General features: G+C 49.2%; 1 protein-coding gene across 11 annotated transcripts in view; it reads left to right on the forward strand.

The window, feature by feature from the left end:
* The window catches only part of grip2b (glutamate receptor interacting protein 2b), a 116024-nt gene that overhangs the window by 75066 nt on the left and 21868 nt on the right, over positions 1 to 19090 (forward strand). For all 11 annotated transcript variants that reach the window (XM_028997877.1, XM_028997880.1, XM_028997873.1 and 8 more), the window contains 5 exons: positions 5908 to 6052; positions 6840 to 7009; positions 8600 to 8737; positions 10673 to 10795; positions 11442 to 11628. In XM_028997877.1, coding sequence (XP_028853710.1) covers positions 5908 to 6052; positions 6840 to 7009; positions 8600 to 8737; positions 10673 to 10795; positions 11442 to 11628 — 763 coding nt within the window. The remainder of the gene's footprint in view (positions 1 to 5907; positions 6053 to 6839; positions 7010 to 8599; positions 8738 to 10672; positions 10796 to 11441; positions 11629 to 19090) is intronic.

Here is a 19090-nt window from a genome sequence, read left to right on the forward strand (position 1 = left end):
TCTCGGACAGTGAAGCGCGAAAAGACACAGAATTTATCTGGAGGCCCAGATATTCTACGGTCTGGGACGGAACCAGTGCGCTCTTGGCGTAGTTTATACTGAAACCCAGGCTGGTGAGGTGGGTCACCAGTACTTTCGTTTCGTGCACTGCCTGCTCGCGCGATCGGGCGCAGAGCAGATAATCGTCCAGATAAGCCAGAACCCTGACGCCCGAGGATCTGAGCGGGGTCAGAGCTGCTTCTATACATTTGCTGAACACACGGGGCGCGAGGCTCAGGCCGAACGGAACCGTGAGAAACTCGTAAGCCACACCGTGGAAACAGAACCGGAGATACCGCCTGTGGGCAGGATAGATTCCGATGTGAAAATACGCGTCCTGCAGGTCCACTGTAGTGAACCAGTCGCCGGGACGAACCGAGCGAAACAGGCCCTTGTGAGTGAGCATTCTGAATCTGAACCGCCTGAGGTGTTTGTTGAGAACACGCAGGTCCAGAATAGGGCGGAGCCCTCCGTCCCGCTTTGGAACCAGGAAATAGCGAGAATAAAAACCCCGCTGCATTTCCTCCATGGGGACGGGCCTTATTGCCCGTTTGCTCAGAAGGGAGGTTATTTCTGCCTCCAAAACCTGAGCGGCATCCCCAGTTGCCAGCGACGAAACCACCCCGGTGAACGCGGGGGGACGTGCCGCAAACTGCAGCCTGTAACCTTTCCCTACCGTCGCCAGGACCCAGGGGTGAACTGCGCATGCGCGCCAGCTGTCGAAACGGCGCGCAAGGGGGTTCATCTGCCCCACCAGCGGCGCGTGAGCACCATCTGGTGGAGGCGCAGAGGCATGACACTCTCCGCTTAAGTTTCGTTTTTGTTTGTGCGGCTGCGCCCTCAGCCCTAGGCGTGGATGCGGCAGCGCCATTTTTAATGAACCCTGAGAACGGCAAGGGGAAAATGAACAGGGACAAACCCGCCTTACCCGCTCCACTCTCAAGCTCGACCGAACGAGCTGAGGGGAGGGCGTAAGTGGAAGCACGATGTGAACTGGTGCTTTGGTCCTGCAATGAAGCGGGGGAACAAAAGTGGCCGCTGAACATTGAACAGAACGTACTGCCGACGTGCACACCGTCGCCCGTTTTGCTGGGGGAGGGGCGAGCGTGACGTCGGTCAAGGGAGGGGGGAGGCCAGAGACCACGTGGTGCTGGCGACGCCCCTGGTGTGAGGGAAACGAATCCCTAGGTCTGCCGGCGCTTCTTACCGCTGGGGGGAGGAGCCGGGCGGTGCTGTGCAGCAACCGCCGCGTATGACGGCTTTGTCCCCTGTCTGGAGCTGGTAGCCCGGTGTTGAGCTCGGGGTTCAGCTGCCCTCCCCGTGGCCCGCGGGCCAGGTGACCTGAAGTCAGATCGGAAACCCCGGTGTTGAGGCGGGGGTCCCGGGCGGGGGAGGGGCGCGCGGCGCCGGCTTGCGAGGCAGACAGAAGTCGAAGGCTTCTCCTTCTTTCTTCTGGAGATCGCATCTCTGCCGCATTGCCTCGACTGTTGGGCCGAAAAGGTTCTTACAGTCCACCGGCGCGTCGAGAAATTCAACCTTCTCCCGGTCGGTGAGACTGGATAAGTTTAACCACAACGAGCGCTCACCCGCGACGGCGAGACCCATTGTACGGCCACAACTCTGAATCGCGCCGCGTGAAGTGCGCAGATTCAGGTCTGAGATCATGCAGATCTCCACCCAGGTCGCTGGATCGGGGTTGCCAGAGTCCAGCTGCTTTCCCAGCTCCTCGAGCAGTTCGGCTTGGTACGCCGTCAGGAGCGAGGTCACGTTAAGCGCCCTGGCGGAAAGCGCGGAAGATTTAAAAATCTTCTGATAAATGGACGCGGTAAAGCGATCCATTTTACCTGGGAGCGACGGTCCTGTTGACGAAAATGAAGCCCTCCTGGTCGGGTGGAGGTGATGAGCCACCGAAGCCTCGACCGTGGGGGGGCTGGAGAGCCCCAGCTCCTCCATGTCGCCAATATCCAAAACCGAGTAGCCCTTGACGGGAACGCGGTTAGAAAAGGGTTTATCCCAGGACCGTCTGACCTCGGTCACACACGCAGGCACCGCGGGAAGCGCTTGGCTGAATGCGGGCGGACGAGAAGGGAGCCTTTTCCCGTCGAAAAAGTCCCTCTCAACCCCGAGGTCACCACGGGGGGCTGGCCATGCAATGCCCAGCTTGGCCGCGGCTCTTTTACACACCTCGACCAAACCGAAGTCCCCCGTGGAGGGCTCGCTGCCCTGAGCGCTGGGAGGTCTAGAGGGCTGCGCATCCGGGAGAATGGCATCCTCGTCGTCCTCCTCTGGCTCGTCTCGGAGGAGCTGATCGTCATCCTCCTCCTCGACGTCCGCCTCCTCCCTGTCCGCGAACACGTGCTCGTCGAACAGCGGGGGCAGCATAGGGGACTCGACGTCCATTATGTCTGCCCAACTCGTGGAGGCGCGGGGTGGAGGGGCTTTGAGGCGCCCTCCGCCGCGGTTTTAGGCAGCAGACACGTGTCGGCGCCTGTGGACGCGGCGATACGTAGCCTCCTCTCCAGAGTTTTCACCGACATGGCTTTGCAGTGAGCGCAGCCATCCGGGTCCGCAAGCGACGCCCGAGCGTGCTTCACCCCCATACACGTGATGCACATGGGGTGCGGGTCCTTGCCTGAGATACTGAAACCACAGGCAGCGGGGCAATAGCGGGACATGACGCCCTTTGTCCCGGAGGACCCGGCGGGAGAGGGGCTGGCCATTAGAACCTGGTGAGAGCTCCAAATGGCCGGGGACACTCGCCACAACGCGTTAGCGTCGAATTGAGTCCTTTCGCTTTATTTCTGCTTTCCTACCCCTCGCCTTGACGCGTTAGGCGGTATTCGGAGGGCAGCGGGGGGTGAGCCCACTGTTCCTCCACAGAAACTAAGACAAAGGAAGACCTCTCGGTACCACGTGGAGGGTGACCGCAGACCTGCGTTCTGCGGCGAGGTCCTTGACGGTTCGCCTGTGAACTGTAAGCAGGGGGCAGCCACAATCCGGGCACTGAGGAAAGACCGCAGATCTTCACGGGGAAGAGTGCGAGAAGGCCGTTCCGGTGGGCGGCGGCACCTGATATAGGGAGGCGGGGCTCCCGGGGTGCAGCTGCCATTGGTCCGTCTGCGACGGACGTGGTGTCATTGGTGCTTCCGCGATCGGTCACGCTGAGGGCGTTTCCCATAGTGAGATACCGAGCGAATGTTTGAAAGAGAACTCTGGGTTATTGGTTACACAATGCCATCTTAGATTATTTCTGAGTGAGTTAATGTTCTGAGTGAGTGCATGTTCTTTTTCTGACAAGTTAGGCCTTATCAGGGCTCTTAGTTTTGTAAACTCAAAATATATAGAAATCAAATGAGAATTGCTACCTTTGGTGAGCCACATGGAGCCACATTACCCATCAATCGACCTCGTTCTGGGGCTCCACACAAGACCTCGTGGGGTCTCAATGATTCTGAGAAAGGGGAGAAATCATCCTAGAACTACACGGGAGGAGTTAGTTAATGACCTCAAAGTAGCTGGGACCACAGTCACCAAGAAAACCATTGGAAACACATTACACCGCAATGGATTAAAATCCTGCAGCGCTCGCAAGGTCCCCCTGCTCAAGAAGGCACATGTGCAACAGGAAAATGGACAGAGCCATGTAAAATCCTGAGCGACAACCTCCTTCCCTCCACCAGGAAATTGAAAATGGATCGTGGATGGGTGTACCAGCATGACACTGACCCAAAACATACAGCAAAGGCAACAAAGGAGTGGCTCAAGAAGAAGCACATGTGGCCTAGTCATTCTCCTGACCTTAATCCAATAGAAAACCTATGGAGGGAGCTGACGCTCAAAGTTGCACAGAGACAGCCTCGAAACCTTAGTGATTTAGAGATGATCTGCAAAGAGTAGTGGACCAATATTCCTCCTAAAATGTGTGCAAACTTGGTCATCAACTACAAGAAACGTTTGACCTCTGTGCTTGCAAACAAGGGTTTTTCCACTAAGTATTAAGTCTTTTTTTTGTTAGAGGGTTCAAATACTTATTTCACTCAATGAAATGCAAATCAGTCTCTATCTTTTATTTAAAGTTATTTTTTCAATTTTCTTTTTGATGTGCTATCTGTCACTGTTAAAATAAACCTGGCCCCTTTACTCCAAAAGACCTGAGCCTCTGCAGCAGGTACAGCCTGCTCTGCCTTTTCTGTAGAGAGCATTTGTATTGTGAGTCCAGTCCAGTTTATTGTTCAGATGAACCCCAAGGTACCTGTAGCTCTCCACAGCCTCACTGTCCATACCCTGGATGTTCAGTGGTTGCAGAAGTTTATCACCAGCTCCTTGGTTTTTCACCTTAGTTCTGCTGGCACCAGTCCACAAAGTCCCGTGTCAGTTCTGTATACTCCCTGTCGTCCCATCAGTGATGAGGCCGACTATTGCAGAGTCATCAGAGAACTTCTGCAGGAAGCAGTTGGTGGAGTTGTAGGAGAAGTCTGCAGTGTAGATTGTGAAGAGGAACAGCGCCAGAACCGTTTCCTGCAGGGCCCCCGTACTGCAAACAACCCTCTCTGACAGACAGCCCTGAGTTCTCAAATACTGTGGTTGGTTAGTGAGGTAGTCCAGGATCCATGTGGCGAGATGATGTTCCACTCCTGTGTACTCCAGCTTGTCCCTCAGGATTGTGGGTAGAGTGGTGTTGGAAGCACTGGAGAAATCAAAGAAGAAATCAGCAGAACGTTCCCCACAGCGTCTCCAGACTCGTCACGTCTGTCACATGTGCTCAGTGTGACTGTCTCCTGGTGGCACCTTCATGTGCTGGACATTACACTGACAGACACAGCAAACCTTCTTGCCCCAGCTCGCACTGACGTGCCATCCTGGATGAGCTGCACTACCTGAGCTACTTGTGTGGGTTGTAGACTCCGTCCCATGGTACCACTAGAGTGAAAGCACCAGCATTCAAAAGTGACCAAAACATCAGCCAGAAGAGAAGTGGTCATCACCTGCAGGACCACGCCATTATTGGGGATGTCTTGCTAATTGCCTATAATTTCCACTTGTTGTCTATTCCATTTGCACAAAAGCATGTGACATTAATATTAATTTAAAACTCATTTACGTCGTACAGAAGGTGTTTGTAATGGGCATATATGCTTCCATTATTTCTACCTTAAGCATTGAGAAATACACTGAATGTTCCTTCTTTCCCTCTGTCTCCAAGGTGATGTTATCTTTGCTTTATTAATCATTATGTATCCTGGTGCGCACGCTTGTTTGGGTGGTTAAAGCAACTCTGTATTGAATTAACTACATTTACATTTACAGCATTTGCCAGATGCCCTTATACAGAGCGACTTCCAATCAGTTTTTACAGGGACAGTCCCCCCCCCTGGAGCAACTCAGGGTTAAGTGTCTTGCTCAGGGACACAATGGTAGTAAGTGGGATTTGTTACCCACTAGGCTATTACCACCAACTAATTGTTATCAGCCATTCTGAAACCTAATACTCTGAGTTGGATAGCTCGGTGTTACTCAACACTTAGTATCAAGTTTTTTAAACCCACTTTCTGAAACAGGGCCCCAAGACACTTAACCCTGAGTGTCTCCAGGGGGACTGTCCATGTTACTACTGGTTGTAAGTCTCTCTAGAATAGGTTGGTCTGAATAATGCCATAAATGTAATGTAAATTACTATCACCAAATATAATACACTTGTATGTATGAGCTTTTGATACCTGGTGACACAGGGACACCATGACCTCTTTTTAGGCTACCCTGTAAGGAAAGGATGGACTGATTGAATTCTGCTGTTATCTGCTATAAATCTGTAGTTACTTATCCAAAGATCTCATTTTATTCATGTATTTTTTTGTTTTATTTTTACAGATACAGTTACAAATGCATCTGGTCCATTACTGATAGAAATTGCCAAGTCTGGGGCTGCCTTGGGCATCACACTCACCACTGCTATCCACAGGAACAAGCAGGTCATTGTCATTGAGAAGATCAACCCTGCCAGCGTGGTTGAGAGGTAAGCCCGTTCTGCACTACCATTACAAAGGTACTACCAGAAGGTTACGGACAATATAGTTGGACTTCTTTGATGTCTCATTTTGAAGCTTTTACGTGAGTTCTCTGCAGTGAGGACCACCGGCTGCAGTTTCTGGACTTTTGAGAGTCTCAGCACTAAATTAGTGAAACACAATGAATAAACTGTATTTATTAGGCGTACACCAATATCTCTTGCAAACCAATATGAGCATTAGAATTTTTTATTGTGTTCTACTTGATGCTGAAAACCAATACAAACAGGTTGGTTAATAAAAAAAAACGCTGATAGAATGTAACATATTTAACCAGTTGATGACACTGTGGTTGGGAATTTTATTTCTGTCCAGGGATCTGCAGGAAAATGTAGGTTTCCATGAAAGTTCAATTAATTCAAACACAGATTTTATTTTCTCTTTATCAAATTATAACAGAATGCTACTCCAGGTTTTAACAAAAAACTTTCTTAAAGGCAGTATGACCTTATGAAATATGTACATACAGAGATTACACAGCCAACTTAACAAACATGAGCAGAGCTATTTCTCGTTTCATTTTTAAATGAACTTTTAAATTAAAATATCAAAACAAACTTTTACTTAAAAAGAAAAAAAGTCTCATGCATTTAACTCCTGCAAGACTTTCCATTATAAAATATCAATGTATTATTGCAACATCTCTGGAGTCCTATATAATGGAATCATTCAAAACATGCAGACTGATGTGAGGATAGGATAGGTAGGATCACTCAGATGACTGTTTTTCATCAGGAGTGGGGCTCTGCATGTGGGTGACCACATCCTATCCATAGACGGCACCAGTACAGAGCACTGCTTGGTTCAGGAGGCCACTCAGCTGCTTGCCAGCAGTTCAGACCTGGTCAAGTTGGAAATCCTGCCTGGTCACTACAGCAGACTACCCAGCAAACCCCAGGACACTGGTGAGAGTGCATTTTAAAAGATGTGTTTCTTCTCTTCTTCATACAACCTATGTGTACTGCATGGGGGTGGGAGAGAGTGATGACCATGGCAGATACAGGAGTGGGTGTGCTGCCTTGGGAGCTCTAATCGGACAGACAGTCATAATCTGGCAGACAGTCATATTTAAGTGTTATAAACCATCCAGAACACATGAATGTAGAACTTTTGCATTTTTTTCCTAGAACAGGAAAGATGGAATGTGCTTGGAAATTCAGAATTTTAAGATGTTATTGAAGCTGTCTGGGGTCGTTTTTATATTCAGAGATTTTATCCTTGATATGAAAACAAATTTTCCAAATAATTGTCAATAGATCTGCTTGTTATTTTATTGAAAACAGGGCTTGAATCGTACAGAGGTGATGACCAAAGTAAAGTGTCACCACGTGCTGTTATAGATATTAGAGCATATCTATATATATCTAATAGATATAGATATTTAGAGCAGCAAAGCAGGCACATGGGCAGAAAATTCACAGCCACTTCCAGGACAGCGATGACACGCGGTGCATGTGGCAGGGCATCCAGGCCGTCACAAACTACAACCTCTGCCGGTGACAGTGACCCCTCCCTACCAGATGTGATGAATGACTTCTACGCATGATTCGACAAACAGAATCAGGTGCTGTGACCAGGGAGGACATGAGGAAAACTCTTCCTAAAGTTAACTCACGAAAGGCTGCTGGACCAGACAACATCCCTGGAAGATGCTCAGAGAATGTGCAGACAGTGTCGTGTCTCAATGTCTACCGTCCCGTTGCACTTACACCCATCATGATGAAGTGCTTCAAGACGCTGGTCAAAGGAGATGATTGTTGACTTCAGGACACAATGGAGGGACCACTCCCCACTGAATATTAACACTTCCTGTGTGGAGATCGTCAAGAACACAAAGTTCCTCTGTGTTCATTTAGAGGAGAACCTCTCCTGGAATCTCCCACCACCCGTCCTCACCACCTTCTATAGAGGGAATATTGAGAACATTCTGAGATGAATGAGAAAAACTGCACAATGGATAAAACCAGGGAGAACAAAAACTTTGATTGGCAACAGCTCTACGCTTAGAGTGGTCAAAGTGCATGGAGCGGGCATGGGATGCTGCAGATGACATGCCACAACCGCAGTGACTGGCAGAGGGCAGGATGCCTGATTCTGATCCTTCCCAGCTGACACCAACCAGGCTTAATGGATCAGGACTCCATAAAAACCAGGAAGCTGCACGCAGGCAGGGCTGCCACACTGAAGTGGACACTATCACTGACCCGTGTCTCACCTCAGACACACGCCGTAGGATTTGTTTGTGTTCTCCCATGTTCTCCCTGGTTTAGGCCTTTGTGCAGTTTTTGTCAGTCCTTATTAAAAATCCCTTCCTTGCACATGTCTCGTCTCTGCACCTTCTTCACCCCTCAGCCCTCGAGTGTGACACATGCATAGTTACAGCAGTACAACATGCAGTGAAATGCATCCTGAACCCCTCTCGCTTTGCATAGTTAAATAATACATTTGTGTCACATTTGGTACTAATGTTTTTGTGGTATGTTTCATGTGTGCAGTGAAGGTGTTAAAGAGTGACCACTCTCACTGCTGGGACCCCTGTGTAAATTACTGTTCCACCCAACACCCTGTCCACTGCAAGACCTCCACCTGGACTTCCTCCAGCCACACAGCCAACCGCCAGGACTACTGCAAATGTACACAACACATCAGTGTTCACAATTCCCTTGCAATTAACATCGTCATCGTAATACAGGGAGTGCAGAATTATTAGGCAAATGAGTATTTTGTCCACATCATCCTCTTCATGCATGTTGTCTTACTCCAAGCTGTATAGGCTCAAAAGCCTACTACAAATTAAGCATATTAGGTGATGTGCATCTCTGTAATGAGAAGGGGTGTGGTCTAATGACATCAACACCCTATATCAGGTGTGCATAATTATTAGGCAACTTCCTTTCCTTTGGCAAAATGGGTCAAAAGAAGGACGTGACAGGCTCAGAAAAGTCAAAAATAGTGAGATATCTTGCAGAGGGATGCAGCACTCTTAAAATTGCAAAGCTTCTGAAGCGTGATCATCGAACAATCAAGCATTTCATTCAAAATAGTCAACAGGGTCGCAAGAAGCGTGTGGAAAAACCAAGGCGCAAAATAACTGCCAATGAACTGAGAAAAGTCAAGCGTGCAGCTGCCAAGATGCCACTTGCCACCAGTTTGGCCATATTTCAGAGCTGCAACATCACTGGAGTGCCCAAAAGCACAAGGTGTGCAATACTCAGAGACATGGCCAAGGAAAGAAAGGCTGAAAGACGACCACCACTGAACAAGACACACAAGCTGAAACGTCAAGACTGGGCCAAGAAATATCTCAAGACTGATTTTTCTAAGGTTTTATGGACTGTTGAAATGAGAGTGAGTCTGGATGGGCCCGTGGCTGGATTGGTTAAGGGCAGAGAGCTCCAGTCCGACTCAGATGCCAGCAAGGTGGAGGTGGAGTACTGGTTTGGGCTGGTATCATCAAAGATGAGCTTGTAGGCCCTTTTCAGGTTGAGGATGGAGTCAAGCTCAACTCTCAGTCCTACTGCCAGTTTCTGGAAGACACCTTCTTCAAGCAGTGGTACAGGAAGAAGTCTGCATCCTTCAAGAAAAACATGATTTTCATGTAGGACAATGCTCCATCACACATGTCCAAGTACTCCACAGCGTGGCTGGCAAGAAAGGGTATAAAAGAAGAAAAACTAATTGACATGGCCTCCTTGTTCACCTGATCTGAACCCCATTGAGAACCTGTGGTCCATCATCAAATGTGAGATTTACAAGGAGGGAAAACAGGACACCTCTCTGAACAGTGTCTGGGAGGCTGTGGAACAGATCAAAACACTGACAGAATCCATGGATGGCAGGCTTTTGAGTGTCCTTGCAAAGAACGGTGGCTATATTGGTCGCTGATTTGTTTTTGTTTTGTTTTTATGTCAGAAATGTATATTTGTGAATGTGGAGATGTTATATTGGTTTCACTGGTAAAAATAAATAATTGAAATGGGTATATATTTGTTTTTTGTTAAGTTGCCTAATAATTATGCACAGTAATAGTCACCTGCACACACAGATAACCCCTAAAATAGCTCAAAATAAAAACAAACAAAAAATTATTTCCAAAAAAATTCAGCTTTGATATTAATGATTTTTGGGTTCATTGAGAACATGGTTGTTGTTCAATAATAAAATTATTCCTCAAAAATAGAACTTGCCTAATAATTCTGCAGTCCCTGTATGTGTTTGCACTGGCTTCCTCCGGCTTCTCTATAAGCCTGTATTGGTGTGATAGTGTGACTGAATGGTGCATGCGTTTGTGTACCTGGTGGTGGCCTGGTGGCCTGCCCTGCACCCCCTTAATTTGCGCACAAATTAATGCTATTTTTGGTTTATTGTGGCTACATACATTCTGTACAACACTTGTTTTTGATTATTCAGCATAAAAAAATAATCACAGAATAAATAAACCGGCTTGAAGGTATGTAATACAGTGCTGAATTCACAGATTTTGAAAAAGAATTAAATAGCAATGTGAATTCTCTTCTCAATTAATCTTCTCTTTTCACATGTAATCTGATTTATCTCTTTTCCCCCAGCAATAGCTTCCACTAACTTCTCTCCAGTCTCCACCACCACGTCCAACACACTGCCGCCTACCATGAGCCCCCGCAGCTCTATGCTTAAGAGACAACAGCGAAAAAAAGAGCACAAGAGCACTGGTATGGAATCACAAGGAATCACAAAGCATGATTTCATGACACAGTCGAGCGGAAAGGCATGAATGTACACATTTAATCATTATTTTTTTACTATAGGAATAAATCCCAATTATACTTATTATAAACATTCACAATTATACAAATATAAATAAAGTATTGTACCTTTACTAGATGCTTAATTGTACAAAGATACATATAAGTACCTTGAGGTCCAATAACTCACCCCTTTTCACTTAATTTTTAAATTGATAGACTTGGTCTGTATAACATCTAAATATGTTATTTGTATTTTTCAATAAATTCCTGACCACATTTGAATCACAATTTCAATTGTCATGAAAAACATTTGTCACCTGAAATTAGTCCAAAATAGAAAAATACAATTATGCAAAAACAATGAAAAACATTAATTAAACAAGTTAATACATACTGTTATATATATTATAAATTATTCTAGATCATTTAAAAAAAAAAAACAGGATTAAGTCCACAGAGTTAGTTCTTAAAACTGAATCAACAGCTCATCATGATGGTTTCCAAGTACTGTACAGTGGTTCTTGACACAGAGAAGAATCTACAAATATTACTTTATGCCGACTTAATGCTTTTTGGGTTTTTTTTGTCTGTATCTGTGTGTCTTCCCCAGTGTCTCTAGCTTCCAGTTCAGTTGGCCCAGGTGGGCAGATAGTCCATACTGAGACCAGTGAGGTGACTTTGAGCGGTGACCCCCTCAATGGCTTTGGTGTTCAACTTCAGGGTGGGGTTTTTGCTACTGAAACCCTGTCTGCACCACCGCTTATTCGTTTCATTGAACCAGACAGCTCTGCTGAGCGGTGAGCAACAATTACTCACAAGAGCATTTACACTAATTATCATAACTATAATAAATGTCAGATGTCAGGTTTTCTAACTAGCTTGCCTGATGAACACAAATAGAAGGAAGACTATTTAAGAAGTTTGTTCCACATTATTAAGCAAGTCACAATTCTCATGCAATTATCTCTGTTCAGTTTATGTTAACTTTCAATTGTTTTCATTCCTTTGGCAACACAGCTTTCTTTCTCCCCGTATTGCATGAGAATTGTGAGAAGGTTTATGTGTGATTCACAGTGCAGTCATATTTGGTTCGTTTAGAACTTATCAAGTTTCAAGAAAAGTTTAATTGTGTTGAAAGAAGAGCTAATAAACAGTCACTGATGAGCAGCAAATTGGTAATTGAGCCTATTGGTGCCTTGCAGATCTGTATGAAACTGTATTACAATCAGCCTACCCAATGCTCATAATGTTTGGAGTGGGCTCAGGGATAGATGAGTACTATGTTTTAAACACATAATTCACTGACTATGTTCTAATGGTCCTAATATATAGCTTTAATACCACAAAAGTAGTGTAACCACTGTGAAGAATGTAACTAACCTTATAGCAGATTTGTACAAGCTCAGGTGATTCACCCGGGGGGGGCAGTGTCTAGGTTTGTGGAGGTAAATGCTGTGCTATGTGCTAGTCAGGGGAAAAAGATGCTCAGACCAGGGGAGACAGTTAAACTTACTATTTAAATGGAAATAAGAAAATAAATGTACAATCTAACAGCCAGCATTCACTATAACAAAACAACAAAAACTTATCTCTTACAAAACCATAACATAATAATTAACAATTTCCAATAATTATAAAGTCTCTCTCTTTTTCCTTCTTCCCAAATTGAGTTGTTCTCTCCTGGTCAACAATGATGCAAAAGTTCTGAGTTCAGTTCAGATTTTCTTCTTAGTCAGTGTGTTATAGTCTAGTAGGTCTTTAGTCAGTAAGTCTTAGTCAGTAGGTGTAACAGGTAACAGTCAAAGTCAATGATGTCAGATCAAGTCCTACCACACCGGTGACCTGTATGATGGAGAAGGAATGGAGAAGTTCCCTCTCAGATTGGTGAAGCACATCCACTTCCCCGGTGGCTCGCCATCCCACTCGTCAGGGAGAAATCCAGCTCTTCCAAGTTCTTCCAAGGAAGGTTCTTCCAAGGAAGGCTCAGTAGAAAAAAAACCTAGCCAAGACGATCTGTACACATTCAAATTTCTAGGAAATTTCAGGTGCTTTGGGTATTTCACTTAACACTGGTTTTGGTGGTTAAAACCACTTTTTGTCCACAATCACCGAACTTTTGTCTCTCGCTCTCTCTCTCGTTCGTGTGTACTCCTCTTGGTGCTGCGTTGTACTGACTAACTTGCTAACATAAATCAGGGCGGGACTTTCCCTCTCCTGCAATGGCGATACAGTACGGAGTGGCCCGACCAATAGCAAATAAACAAAACTTGACAGGCACCCAAATAACTTTAATTATTCATGGTCTGGTTTCAACAAAAAAAAAAATACTTTTAATTAATTACACTATCACTAAATGAAATGAGGGACTCTTTCTACTGGGTTACACCAGTATGACTATAATGTCGTGGCGCTTGTCAGGATTGACTGCAGCTGGGCTCAACACCGGTGGCCAATCCTGACAGCGCTTAAATGCCAGAGACTTCCGCCCCTTCGAAGTCTCCGGCATTTTCGTGAACTCATTCTGAACTTGACTTCCCTGAGTGAATGTCTTTATGTTTTTGAGTTCTGGCAATCGGCACACGCCTACGGGTTAGTTTATGTTCTTTAGTTAAGTTAAATTGTTTTTGGCCACCGCGCCATTGTTTCTTTGTGTTTATTGTTTATTATAAAATAAAACCCCCTTCCCAGCATGTCAGACCTCTGCACTTCCTTCCCCCATAAGTCCGTAGTCGTGACAGAATGCCGGAGACCCACCCAAAAGTGCAGAGGTAAGAAGCAGAGGAAGAGAAACACCGCAAAGGACGCAGCCCGGCACAAGGAGCGCTTACGCCAGGGGAGAGACACGCCGCCCTTTCTGGTTGAGCGTTTTCTCCCCGAGAAGCCGTGGTACGCGGCGCCGTGTGATTACGTCACCCCCGGGAAACTCCGCGAAACCCGGAAGTGACAACGTCAGCGGGTGAGTGGGCGGAGCGAGGACGTTGGCGTCGGCAGCAGCAAGGAAGTGACGTGGGCAGCGAGCGCAGAGGATGCGACCCCCACGATCTTCGCCATGTCGAGCCAAGAACTCTGTGCTCTGCTGGCCAGGCTCCCCGTGGACTGGGACGACGACGAAAGCACGGGAGACGAGAGTTGGACTCCACCCATCGTGCCCGTCCATGATCGTTGCGAGGTCCGTGGGGACCCACGTCACTTCCAGGGTGGACGACCTTCGGAGTCACCGGTGGGAGGACACGGATGACATGAGCGACAGTGACGTGGATTTTCGTTGGGCAGTCGGGCCGGGATGGCTCCGCCCAGCACGCGCGTCCGAGATTGTCGCGACATCCGTGATGACCCACGTGACTTCCGAGGGTACGAGGTCGACACAGACTATGACGAGGATGACGCCAATTGGGCAGTCGGTGCCGGGATGGCTCCGCCCATCGTGCCCGTCCATGATCGTCGCGAGGTACATGGAGACCCATGTCACTCCCAGAGGTACGACAACAGCGAGGAGGAGGACAGCGATGCGGGGGTAAGCTGGTGGAACAGGGCGACAGGAGCTCGCCAGCCAGCAACTGCACTGCCGGAACTGCCTCACAGGGAAGATGCCCTCGCAGCTCCAGTCACCGACCCGCCTTCCCTCTGCCCGGACGTTACCCAGCTGAACGGCAGCGCATCACCAGCGCCCCTGCATGCTGGAGAAGACGTCCACCACGGCGCATGCCCACCACCATCTCCGGCGACGTGCCCAGCCCCGTGTGGGACAGCCCAAGGGTCCCGGGATCAGCATGGGGCTGGGGCACAGCCCACTGGCAGCAGGGAGAGACAGACAGAAGGAGTTTTTGGGACTTCCTGCAGAAACTGAGGGCGGAGTTTGATCGGCCAGAGCCTCAGCCAGGGATCGAACTCTGCCCCTTCACCACATCCAGCGCCAGTCAGGATCTGGGGCAAGAAGGCCCAGCACTGGTGAGCGACAAGAAGGTCGCGCCTCCCGAGATCCTGGCTGGGCTCCCAGAGGAGGTCCCGGAGTGCTCAGAGAGGGAACCAGACGACCCTCTCTTCTGTCTGTCTCTCTGTGTGTGTGTGCGTGGTTTATGTGTCCGTATGTCGCCCCCACTTCCCCTCTTTGTGTCCACCAGATGGCGACCCAGCTGCGGAGCCGAACCCCAGGGAGGAGGTTCCTGACCCGAATGTGCTGGTCCAAGGCGAGGTGGACAAGCCCCAAGGTACCCCTAAGTCCAGCCGGGGGGGGTGCTCCCCCAAAGAATTTTTTGGGGGGGTGCAGTTCGGGTTGGGGGCTCCTCCTGAGGGGAGGGGAGGTGGGGAAGCAATGGAGCTGGGTCCTCCGGTAGCCGGTGAGGAGGGTGGGCCAGGCATGGGCCTGCATCCGCCTCCAGAGGGGTGGAGTGCCATAGAGCCCCCTGGTAGGCATGAGGACCCAGCTGGAACAGGCAGGAAGAGGGCCTGCTTGTCCCAACGCACGCAGAAGGGGCTAGCCGGATGGTCTGGCAATGCCCCCCCTTGGCACCAGGGGTGTGCAGCGAGAGGGGCTGCATAGTCCCAGAAGGCACCAGCCTGGGGTGCCTGGAACGGTCGCCGGAGGCTCCGGAACAATCTCCCTGCGCGGTGCAGGCGGTGACACAAGACGTGTCAGAGGGGACGTGCGGAGACAGGGCCCGCATGTACCCGGATGGATCGGCCCTGATTTTTCTGTGCAGGTCCGAGGGTCCAGGGCAGCCATGCGGGACCATGCCGGGGAGGCAGCCTGAGGGTCCGGGGCCACCAAGCGGGACCACGCCGGGGAGCCAGGCCGAGGGTCTGGGGCCGCCACGCAGGGAGCCAGGCCGAGGGTCCGGGGCCGCCACGCCTGACCTCGCCGGGGAGCCAGCCCGAGGGACCGGGGCCGCCACGCCTGACCTCGCCGGGGAGCCAGCCCGAGGGACCGGGGCCGCCACGCCTGACCTCGCCGGGGAGCCAGCCCGAGGGACCGGGGCCGCCATGCCTGACCTCACCAGGGAGCCAGCCCGAGGGACCGGGTCCTCCAAGGGGAGGATACAGCAGGGCAGGAGCCCTGTGGTTGCCGCCGTCCGCCCCGCCACCTCCACTGATGGTACTGCTGGGGCTCCGAGGACGTAGCCCTTGGAGGGGGGGCTCTGTCAGGATTGACTGCAGCTGGGCTCAACACCGGTGGCCAATCCTGACAGCGCTTAAATGCCAGAGACTTCCCCTTCGAAGTCTCCGGCATTTTCGTGAACTCATTCTGAACTTGACTTCCCTGAGTGAATGTCTTTATGTTTTTGAGTTCTGGCAATCGCCACACGCCTACGGGTTAGTTTATGTTCTTTATTTAAGTTAAATTGTTTTTGGCCACCGCGCCATTGTTTCTTTGTGTTTATTGTTTAATATAAAATAAAACCCCCTTCCCAGCATGTCAGACCTCTGCGCTTCCTTCCCCCATAAGTCCGTAGTCGTGACAGCGCTCCTGGACCACTGACAGGAAGACCCCAACAATACTACGCCTGGTTCCGTAGGGGCTGGTGGTTCTGTAACATTATGGCACTTCATGTCCTTGTCATGTCTGCCTAATCATCCTCTTGTATCCCATTACACATAATTGGAATTCTTATTTAAGATCATGCTTTCCACATTCAATGCTTTAATTAATCTGTGTTACTCATGTTAGAGATGTTCTACATAGTCCTTGACTAAGGACCTTGCCCAAATTGCTGTTATTATTATTTAAATGTATTATTATTGCTTGTTAAATTAAAAATGTTATTAATCATTTGAATTTAACATTCTGATAGCAGACAATAAATTCTATTTTGGCATTTTTCTTTTGCGCAGTTATTTCCTTTACACATTCCCACCTTAGATGACAAAGCACATTGCACTTGCGCAGCCAAAATAGCTCGTCCTCTTACCACAAATCAAGTAAGCCTGATCCTTGTCTGACTTTCTCCAGTATCCCTTTTCCCAAACTCATCTTGTCTTTGGTATCTGTTTCACGGAGGTGACTCACGCTCCTCTTTGCGCTCTCACCACAATTGGATTTATTTGTCCCCTCTGACTTTTGCTCTCTCTTCCTGTCCGGTCTTGCTTCGTGACAGAAAGACTGAGCCCTACATTAATCCAGCGTACTTTGCGGCCTTGTGCGACACTGTCCTCTGGCAAGCTAATGTCATCGAGCATCTGTCTCCGGAGGTCAACCACCTGAAACAGCACCTGCTTGAGGTGGCTGCCGGGTACAGTGTATAACCGCTCTTGGTCTACTTCCTCCCATGCCAGTTTGGAGCTTCCCAAGCGCAGGCTCGGAGTTTATGGGAGCGGCAAAGCCCTCTTGACCACCCTGTCTCTAATTTTTGAGTTGCAGTCCAGCCGCTACCCAACACCCAGATACCAGATCACACCTCTCCTGTCTCTTTTGACTGGACAAGCTGCGGACTGGGTGGTAGCTCATATATCGGCGTCCACTGCCGCTGCACTCACCCACCAGGGTTTAGTTGAGGAGCTCAAGGACACCTTCTGTCATCCGGACAGCGCAGAGGATGTGTCTTCTCAGCTGTACCACCTGCACCAGGGCACCATCAGTCACTTCACCAGCAAATTTCAGACACTGACAGCCAAGACACCCATGAATCTCCATGCCCTCTAGAAAATGTATTACGAAGGTCTGGCCCCTGATCCGCAGCAAGATGGGCAGTCGAGAAATGATGGCCGCCTTTAACGTGCTAATGCAACAGGTTTTGCGGATTGACGGCCACCTCCTGTTGCATAACACAACCACCACACCAGTGACCACTGCACAGCGACCATCGGCACGCTTTCTCACCAACGTGAACCACCACCAACCACACTGAAACCCTGTAGGAACCCAGGCAACTCAGACAGACTGCACTGACACCCATGGAACGGGAATGGTGTTACTTGGAAGGGCTCTGCGCGTACTGCACCTCCACCACACACCATCAGGCCCTCTGTCCGGTCCAGGGTGGCACGGTTGGCTGGGTCTCCAGCCTCTCCATCTCTCGTCACATCATCCCACTTTACGCTAACCTGTTGTCCTGGAATGGGGGTCCAGGCCAGAAAAAAACACAGCCTTTGTTGATTCCGGGGCAGCGGGGAATCAGAGAACACAACATCCGCCTGGAATGCCTCAATAGCCCGGTCACCATCACTTCCGTAGACAGTAGGGGCCCTTCACCCATCAGACCATCCCCCTACACCTCTGGATGGATACACACCGCATCCACTTCTTAGTGATCAACATTGTGATGTCTCCCATCCTTCTGGGCCATCCATGGCTGGCCATCCACTAGACATACCTTGCCTGGCCCTCTGGTTTGGTGTTACAATGGGGCCCGCTCTATCACCTTAAGTGTCTTCATCAACCATCATGCTATCTCTGGTAACACCCCAGTATTCACATCTGTTCCTTCCTGCCCTTACGACCTGACGGCCATCTTCAACACTTCAACAGTAGCCCAGCTCCGATGCCACCCAGAGGACAGCTGTACTCATTGTCTAAGTTCAAATACCGGGCCATGGAGCAGTACGTGGCAGAAGCACTTCAGAACGGCACCATTTAAACCTCAACATCGCCAGCCGCAGCCAGGTCTTTTTTTTTTTGTCTCAAAGAAGAACGGTGGGCTACAACTACGTATTGTGGGTTCAAATAGATCATCGTCATAAACCGGACCCTCCTACCTCTACTCAACACTGCCATCGACACCCTCTCGGGTGCCATGTACTATATCAAGCTCAACCTGTAGTCTGCATACAACTTGATCCACATCCAAGAGGGCGACAAGTGGGAAACAGAGTGGTATACACCTACCTGGACAACATTCTCATTTACTCCCCATCACTCAAGACACGTCCAGCATGTGGGAGCAGTCCTCAAGAGATTGCTTGGTCACCAACTGTATTTTAAGTTGTATTTAAAATGTGCTTTTCCTGGACACTGTCCTTCTGACATTCTGATGGCCTTCCTTGGCCCAAGACGTCATATGTCAACGCCTGTACCGTGTGTGCCTGCACTAAGAACCCCACCTCACCTCCTGTTGGACCATTTTAATGCGGTGCTTCACCGCCAGGCGTCATTGGATGTGGCCTCGCTTCCTGATATGGGCACAGCTGGCTAAAAATTTGCAAATCTACTCCTCCACTGGTGTCAGTCCCTTTGAGGTCCACAACGTGTACCAGCGTACCTTCCTCACCCACCAGGAATCAACGAGTGGTCACACTCCACACGTCAGCTGGCCCCGGGCTGTTGAC

The sequence above is a fragment of the Denticeps clupeoides genome, chromosome 12 (assembly GCF_900700375.1).
Source record: "Denticeps clupeoides chromosome 12, fDenClu1.1, whole genome shotgun sequence".
In the NCBI taxonomy this organism is placed as follows: Eukaryota; Metazoa; Chordata; class Actinopteri; order Clupeiformes; family Denticipitidae; genus Denticeps; species Denticeps clupeoides.